The 9348-nt window shown below is 42.1% G+C and overlaps 1 protein-coding gene across 1 annotated transcript in view; it reads left to right on the top strand.

Annotated features, from left to right (window-relative positions):
• The window catches only part of cenps (centromere protein S), a 31104-nt gene continuing 21756 nt past the window's right edge, over positions 1–9348 (top strand). Inside the window, exons 1-2 of the mRNA XM_048561071.2 lie at positions 1–265; positions 1882–2005. Of these exons, the coding sequence (XP_048417028.1) occupies positions 233–265; positions 1882–2005 (157 nt within the window). The 5' untranslated portion in view covers positions 1–232. The remainder of the gene's footprint in view (positions 266–1881; positions 2006–9348) is intronic.

Below are 9348 nucleotides of genomic sequence, written 5' to 3'. Positions count from 1 at the left end.
TGTCCCTGCACTGAGCTGGCTCCCGCCGGTTTCGACTTGGAAACGCGGTACGGCCTGTGTCCGCACGGAGAGCCCGTAGGAGCGGGAAGGCGGGAAAGAGAAAATAAAACGGAACGCATCGAGACAAAATATAACGTGGATAAATATTATAGAAAAAAAACATATAGCTATAGGGAGACAAAATATATAAAGAGAAAGTTTCCCCGTTCTCTGTGTTGCGGACTCTGACGGGATGGCGGATGGGGATCGGGCCGCGCTCTCTCAGGTATTACCCGCCCTCCCCCCCACCACCCCGCCCGACACCCTCACCCCTCCCACCTCAACTCCCGCCCGGGCACCCTCACCCCCCCCGACACCCTTGCCTCTCACCTCACCCCTGCCCCGACACCCTCCCCCCACCACCCCCCCTCCCCCCCACCACCCCTTCCCAAACACCCCTTCCCCAACACCCACCCACCGACCCCCCCCACCACCCCTTGCCCCGAAACCCACCCACCCCCCCCCCCCCCCAGTGTCCACCCTTGCCCCGACACCCTGGCCCCTTGCCCACCCCTGCCCCGACACCCAGCCCCCTCACCTCACCCCCTCCGATATCCTTGCCTCTCAACTCACCCCTGCCCCAACACCCTCACCCCTCAAATCACCCTCCCTTAACCCCACTGCCCTGACACCCTCCCCCTTCCCTCCTTACCCCCCAACCCGTCGCTCTCCCCCATTCCCCACTCAAAACCCCCTGCCCCAACACTCCCCCTTCCCCACTCAACACCTACCCCCCTAACCCCTCCTCATCTCCCTGCCCCGACACCCTCCCCCCATCCCTCAACACCCCTTGCAGTGACACCCTCCCCCATCCCTCTACACCCCCGCAGTGACACCCTCCCCCCATCCCTCAACCCCCTGCCCTGACACCCTTCCCCTATCCCTCAACCCCCTGCCCTGACACCCTCCGCCGTCCCCGTCCCACCAAATCAGTTAGATCTCCTGTTTGCCATCAGCTTCACAATCCTTACAACCACTTCCAGCTTGCCTTGCTCTTGTTTTGCAGCAAAACCAAACACAAACACAAAAATCCCAAAGAAAATCTGATTAATTAAATAAGTTGTCAACATTTACAATTACTGTTCATCCATGTATGTGCATTTAGTATCAACCACGTGTGTTCCTTTCCCTAGCCTAGTGCTCCTTTTGAGTTGCTTCTGTAGTCGTTACAGCTTGAGGGGTACAAAGCTGCTGAGTTCCAACTGAGAACCTCTGAACGATCTTGGGGGAATAACGTCACGGAGGTCTGGGCAGAGTGGCTGGCAGAGGACTGGACAGACCCACCAGAGGACAGTTAGTATGTCTTCTATGCTGCCAAAGCCAGTCTCCTTTCACAGTGCCCAGCACTCCTAAGATTGTTGGAATAGAGAGTGCTGGAGTGACACAATACACAATGTTGCTCTTGGAGGTGACCATTCAGTCCCTCTTGAACGGTGCAAAATCTTGTACTAAACTCAAGCAGATCTCCTTTACTCCACAGGATAGGTACAAGCTGTCCAAGAGCTTGCCCGATGCAGTAAACACTTCTTGATGTAAATCTCCAGCCCTTCATTAGCCTGGCCTGTCAAAATGTGTTTTTGAGTGACCTGCAGCACCACTCGTAAGTGAGTTGAACGGCTGATGGGCTGGCACCCATAGCACCGTATCCCCTACCCTAGTTCCTGTGTTCATTATCCGATTAGTATAAATACAGTCCTCCCCATCCCATATATCTGTTTTCTAGATTGTGAATGTGTCATGATTGTTTGTTTGTGAACTTCTGGTAACTTTGTAACCCTGAGCACCAGACTTGAAAACATTTGAGAAGATTAAATCAGGCTCTAAAATAATTTTTCTCCACAGAGGCTTCGTGCTGCTGTTCACTACACAGTTGGGTGTCTTTGTCAGGAGGTTGGGGAAGATAAAGGATTAGAATTCAGTAAACAAACCATTGCTGCCATAGCAGAAACAACCTTCAGACAATGTGGTATGTATCTTACCTTTGCATTGGATCTTCTGTGTGTGCTGGAGGAAATACTGTTCTTCTCTGCTTTTAATTGTCTTTCTTCGTCCTTATTACACTGTATATCACGTTTAAGCTTGGGGAAAGGCAAAGAGTTTGCTCCTGGACACCTGTCCCTTCGCTGGCTGCTGAGTATTTTACATCAGTTTCTACAGGGGAAGATATTTCTAACGTTACATCAATACTAAAGAATATGGGGGAGGAATTAAGAAACATCTCTAAAGAAGTAGTACACATCACTGACGTAGTAGTATTGTACAAAGTAATAGGGCTAAAGGCAGATCGTCCACTGACCCTGATGGTTTGCATCCTAGGATCCTAAAAGAGGTAGGTAGATATAATGATTGTTAATGCATTGGTTGCTATTTTCCAAAAGTCTTTGGATTCAGAAGTACCAGACGATTGAAAAACTACTAATGTGACACCCCTATTCAAAAGGAGAAGAGGCAAAAATAGGTAACTATAGGCCAACTAGCCCAACAGCTATTGTTGGAAAAGCATAGGAGTCAATTGTTAAGCAAGTAATAACAGAACATTTGAAAAATCATAATCTAATCAAGAGGAGTCAGCTTAGCTTCATGAACTGGAAATCATGCCTAAGTAATTTATTAGAGATAATGGGAACTGCAGATGCTGGAGAATCCAAGACAACAAAGCGTGGGGCTGGATGAACACAGCAGGCCCAGCAGCATCTTAGGAGCACAAAAGCTGACGTTTCAGGCCTAGACCCTTCATCAGAAAAGGCTTTTCTGATGAAGGGTCTAGGCCCAAAACGTCAGCTTTTGTGCTCCTAAGACGCTGCTTGGCCTGCTGTGTTCATCCAGCTCCACACTATGTTATCTAAGTAATTTATTAGAATTTTTCACAGAAGCCTCAGATAGAGTGGATAGAAGGGTTCCAGTGGATGTGTTGTGCTTGGACCTCCAGAAGATGTTTGACAAGGTATCTCCACAAAAGATTAAGTCATGAAATAAGAGCCCACAGTGTTGGAAGTAGTATATTGACATGGATAGAGAATTGGCTGATGGGCAGGAAACAGCGAGTGGAGATAAGGAGTTCTTTTTCAGGTTTGTGACCTGTGAACAGCGGGTTCCACAGAGATGAGTGCTGGGATTGCAGCTGTTTACAGTGTATATTAAAGGCGTGAAGGAAGGAAGTGAATGTACTGTGGCCAAATTTTACAGACAACACTAAAATAGGTGGAAAAGTGGGTTGTGAGACTGATTTGAACAATTTACAAAGAGAAATTGATAGGTTATGTAAGTGGGCAAAAGTTAGCAAATAGACTATAATTTGGGAAAATGTGAAGTTGTTCATTTTGGTAGGGAGGACAAAATAGAATATTTAAACAGAGCAATTGCAGAAAGCTGCAGCACAAAAGTACTTGGGGACTTGTGTTTGAAACAGAAAGCTGGCACACATGCAGCAGGTAATCAGGAAAGTTATTGGAATGTTAGCTCTTATTTCAAGGAATAGATTGTTCAGAGCATTTGCTCAAGAACTGAAGTTGAGGTGTGATATCAGAAGTTGACAGAGTAGGCTAAAGCCTGAGAATATCTTGGCATAGCTAACATGGTGGAGTTAAAGGTAAGCCTTGTGATGGAAAAGAAAATGAGTACAATAAAAATATTCTAGTTTAGAAAGTGGATGATAAAGATGAGTGGAAAGAATAAGACAAGGTAACATTGCTCAGGGAAGAATGGAATTGAGGAAAATTAGATCATGTGGAGGATTGTGTTATTTGACCCATAGAGACCATGGCTAGGAAGGAATTTTTGTGCTACAGCTCCTCTGCCCTCCCCTGACATGTAGAAAAACATAGCACGCAGGAGGCCATTCTATCCCTACTCTCTGTGCTGTCTGAAAAGCAGGGCAACCCTGCCTAATCCTATTTTCCGGTACTTGTTCTTTGACCCAAGAAAAGTCTCTAAACAAATTTGTCACAGGGGGTCGAAGTGAACTGAAAATGTATTGAAATGGAGTAAAGCAAAGAATTGTTCTCAAAGTCTAAAGCCTTGAGTGTTGATTGAGATCAAGAGTGCACCGAGTTTTACAGAAAGATGGGTGAAATTACATGCATTCTAGGATGTAATGAAATTTATATTTGCATCATCATTCTAAACTAGTGACCTGAGCACATTTTAATGTTACCATTTTATTTCTAAAGTTGCTTTGCATTGTGCATTTTATTTCCAAAATACAGTGAATGTTGTTTAGATAGTACAAACAGTACTGTGGATAATAGTTAACTTTGCTTCCATTATCGTAGTTGGAAAGGTTAAGCAAATATTCATCTTTGCTACCTTTAGAAAGGTTGTGCAGTGAAAAGATGGGCGAAGGCCTTACTTTGTCAGGTGTTCCATCATAAACTTCAAGCTATAAACAAGGAATGTAAGTGATATCATTCTCTCAATTTTCTTTCGTCTCCCACTCCAACTTCCTCCCAGTCAAAAACAAAATGAAAGCTGCAAAGACAACGTCTAGTCCCTTTCTGCATCTCCAAAATTACTCGACAGCTACAAGCTTCTGTTTGGAAGAGAATCACTTAATTTTTGTTTTGGTTTTAACTTTTTGCTTTAACAATTGCACCAAATTTTATCCATTTACTGAAGATGATAATACCTAAATTAGCTCATTTCATATTTCCAAGTCTCATTTTTCTGATTACTGAAAAGTAATCAGTTACTGTGTTTCAGTGAACTGACTCTACACCATTTGCACTTGGCAAAATGTTTTGAGCAGAACATATTTTCCATGGTGATAAATGGCTGCAATTTGTTCTAAGGACCAGCAAGAGATGAGAATATTTCTTTCATTCAAGTTTGTGAAGCTTTGAAATCTTCTGTCCCAGAGGGCTGTAGACCCTCAGCCATTGAATATGTTCAAGGCTAAGATGAATAGATTTTGGGACACAGAATCCAGGATGTGGAAATTTGGTGAAAAAGTAGATCGAAGGTCAGCTGTGATCTTAAGTGGTGGATCCCTGTCAAGGCTCATTTAGTCTGAAGCTGCTGCTTCTGATTCTTATGTTTTTTGAGAGAGTTGTTTCGTGGTTTCATTTTGTTTAACCTTAATGATCAGTCGCTAACAACTACATGGCAACGATTTTGATGGTATCAGGTAACTCCTACCTATCAAATATTCTCATATTTGAAATTCCTGGAAGAAAGGTAGTGTTTTGAAATATACATTAAATGGAACTTCTGTGCAACACTTTGTGACTTGCAGTCTGACATGGAGAAAGTATTTGAATTCACGTTTGTGAATCATGAATAACCATATTGTACTTGCTTTTTTAACAGTTGTACTTGCCTGAAATGCTAATGACAAACAGTTGATGTCTTATGATGGGGAGATATTATCGAACATTTCGGGGAAATTTTGTTGTAAGGAAGTTGATAAAAATCTCAACAAGCCATTTCATAAAGAACAAAACAGTAATGTTCAATCAGCATTTTTAAAAACTTAACAGATCTGCACAAGCTGTTTGACAGTGTGTTACTGCAGCTACTCTCTCACCTCCAACAAATAAAAGGAAAAATGCTAACTTGATCAAAGCCCTCTAAGTCCTTCTTGGTATGATTCACAAGATTCATCTTTCTTTTGAGTCGTTGGACATAGCTCAAGCTGCTGAGTGGCTAACCTTTTAAAATCTGACTTCTAAGATGGATGTAATGAGTCCTATGATTCTGTCAAGGAAAATGAGGTGTCCCAGCTAATATCTTATCGTAAACAAACATCACTAAAACCAGTCAACCTGTTTGGAAAGTAGAAATATAAGATGTCAGAGCACATGTAGGTCATTCTGTTGCCAAGTTCCAGTCTAGAGGAACAGCAAGAGGAAACAATCTCCCAGTGTCTGCCTGCCAAGTCCCTTTAAGCTCTTGCATGTTGCATCTTCAATTCTTCTATACCTCAGAAGGTGAACACTTCTTTCATCCTTCACAACATAACATCCAACCCAGGAATGAGTTGAATTAACAGTCTCTAAATTGTTTCTGATGCTGAATTCTTTCAAGTAAGGGCAGCAAAATTGTACACAGTGTTCCAGATGTGTTCTGACCATGGTGTTGTTCAATTGCAGGAGAACTTTGTCACTTTTATAGTTTTATCTCTTGTAGTAAACGCTAACGTTCAACTTGCCTTCCTAACTGCTTGCTGTGTACATGTTGTAATTTCATGTACACATTGTTGTCCCATTCTGTGCTACCACTTTTAATTTTTGTTTGTATTCCTTTAACATATTACATTGTGCATTGTCTAAACTAATTTGGTTATCATCTCTCTCCCATTCTCAACAAAACTCAATTTTATATATTTAACAGAATAAGTTAAGAATACAATGGAAGTTATTAGTTCAATCCACAATCTGTTATTGGTCATGCTCCATGTTCTTGTGTTGAATGTTGTTTAGGTTGGCTTTCTCAAGCTTGATGAAGGATTTGAGCCAAAGAAAGAACTTTTAAGTATTTTTATGTTTGACTCTAGTAAAACGTTAGTGTTAGCATTAAAATGAAAGCTGTGTTTAGCTTTGTCTAGCTTCCAAATAAACAAATTCACTATAGGGCCGGGCTAGCCTGATCTATCAATTAATCAAAATACACAAAGCTTGTCATGGATGTTAATCACATATTTAAAATCATAATAGCTGTGCAATGCTTAGATGAGCTGTGAAAATTTGATTTTCATGCTTTTCTATGTGCAGGAAATTTCTTTGTGTCTTTGAGCGTGATTGACAGTTGGTTATTCAAAGGCCTTTGGTCTTAAGTACATATTGAGAATATGTATCTGATCTTGACTTCATTCTAACAGACAGCTGGGCTTCGTGAAATGGCCAAGAATGTTGTCTCACCATTATAGTAAACCTAGCACTGAAACATCTAAAGACTGCTTCATCAAAAAGTGTATCACATCTTGCACAGTTTGGTGTAAGAAAAATGTTTAAGGACCTTTTATTTAAGAAAGTGCTGACACATATGGACTTGCAAGTTATAAAAGTAATTATAAGTGCAGATAAGCAACAATGTTGTGGAGTTTAATTTTGTATTTTTGGGAGCTTCAAAATTATGTGCAAGCATAGCTGCAGGTTCAATAAAAATCTTGAATTTATATTTGACATTATCACCTCTTTCAAATGTCTGTGCTCCACAGTTAAGTGTCTTTAAAGTTATAGTACTTTCACCAATTTTACCTAGATCAAAATCAGTGATACAACAAGTGATATGTTGGAGAGGTAGTATGGAGTTTTACGTTGCTATGCCACTGTAGGGGGAGGAAAATGAGAATCTTTTCTTAAAAGATTAATAGATTGGATTGATTTGTCTGCAGTCTGTGAAAGAAAGACTTTATGGTCTCCACAATATTTATTAATATGCATTACGTTTTCAACATTACTTCCATAATGCTAAAAGATAGCGAGAAGAAGATGAACTGTTAAACTTATGCTCATGTTCACATGACATGGTCTATTGTTAACGCAGCCTTTTGTGGCAGTGAGATTCACCACCTTCTGATGAAGAAGTTCCTCCTCATATCCATTCTAAAGGGTCACTCTGAGGCTGTGTTCTTGAGTCCTCTCTCCTACTGCTGGAAACATCTTCTCAATGTCCACTGTATCCAGATCTCTCAGTATTTTGTTATTTTCAATCAGATCCCCCTCACCCTTAGACCCAGAGTCCTTAACTACTCCTCATGAACAGTCTTTCATTCCCAGGATCATTCTTGTGAACCTACCCTGGACCTCCTCCCAAGGCCAGCAGATCCTTCTTTAGACATGGGGCCGGAATCTGCTCACATTTTCCAAATGCAGTCTGATCAGTCTCGTACAGACATCACTGCTGTTGTATTCTGTTCCCCTCACAATCAATGCCTACGTTGTATTGCCTGCCTAGCTGCCAACTGAGCCTGCTTGTTAACCTTAAGAGAATCCTGAACAAGGACTCTCAAGTCCCTTTGTGGTTCAGATTTCCTCTGAAGCCTTTGCCCATTTGGAAAATAGTCAGCCTCTATTCTGTGAAGTACATAAACTTCACACTTTCCCACATTTTATTCTATCTGCCGCTTCTTTGTCCAGTCTTCTAGCCCGTCAAAGTCCTTCTGCAGCCTTCCATTTCCTCAACACTACCTATCCTTCCACCTATCTTTGTTTCATCTGCAAACCTAACGAAATGCCCTTGTCTAAGTTGCTAATGTATAACATGGGACTTTTATTATTTTGCAAACTCTTTGATCTTTCTGTTCTTGAAGCGCTGCTGTACCTTCCAAATGACTGCTTCTACTTCTTTTTGTTTAAGTATGGTTTTGAGTGGAATAGTGTTAGCTAGGAAAATGCTACATTTACACAATACAAGCAAATCCTTTGTGCAGCCATGTGAATCATAGAATTCCTACAGTGTGTAACAGGCCATTCGGCCTAACAAGTGTGCACTGCCACTCCGAAGACCATCCCACCCTGTCTCACCCCCCTACCCCTACACTTCCCTTGTCTAACTCCCCCCCCCCCCCCCCAACCTAAACATCCCTCAGCACCTAACCCCCACATCTTTGGACTGTGGGAGGAAACAGGAGCACCCAGAGGAAACCCACGCAGACATGGGGAGAATGTGCAAACTCCACACGGACAGTCGCCCGAGGCTGTAATCGAACCTCGGTCCCTGGCGCTGTGAGGCAGCAGTGCTATCCACTGAGCCCGTGGTAGTATTATTGGAGCCAATGACCTATTAGTCAAACTCTGCTTTTTTTGTTACAATAACTTGGCATCTTCAATTTAATAAAGTTGCCCAGGGTGCTTTTTAGAAGTATTATCAGACAAAATTTGACATTGTGCCATCCTTGAAAATTTATAACACCAGATGGTGAAAAGCTTAATCAAAACATTAAGTTTCAAGGTGTTTCATAAAGAAGCACTGATAAAGACATAGGGAGAAGATTCCAAAGTTGAAGGCATAGCTGCCAGTGGTGAGATGAAAGAAATCAGGGGTATACAAGCTAAGAAGAGGTTACAGTGATAGGCTACAGCAGTACCTAGGAGACGCTATAATAAGAGTTTAAATTCAAGCATGCTGTACCGGAGCTTGTACAGTTCACTGAGCACTGGACTTGGTATGAATAGCACAGCTTTGGATGAATTGGAGTTTATGGAGGTTCAAATTTGGAGAGACAGCCTGCCTGGTATTAGGTTAGTTAAGTCAGAAAGTAAATGTAGCATGGATGAGGATTTCTGTAATATGGCAGGGGCAGTATTACTGAGGTGAAAGCAGGCAGTTATGAAGAGGTACATTGTTGTGAAAAATAAAGGTAATGTCACC

This window comes from Stegostoma tigrinum, chromosome 28 (assembly GCF_030684315.1).
Source record: "Stegostoma tigrinum isolate sSteTig4 chromosome 28, sSteTig4.hap1, whole genome shotgun sequence".
NCBI lineage: Eukaryota > Metazoa > Chordata > Chondrichthyes > Orectolobiformes > Stegostomatidae > Stegostoma > Stegostoma tigrinum.
Note: the sequence above shows the minus strand (reverse complement) of the source record. Positions and strands in the feature narration are given on the sequence as shown.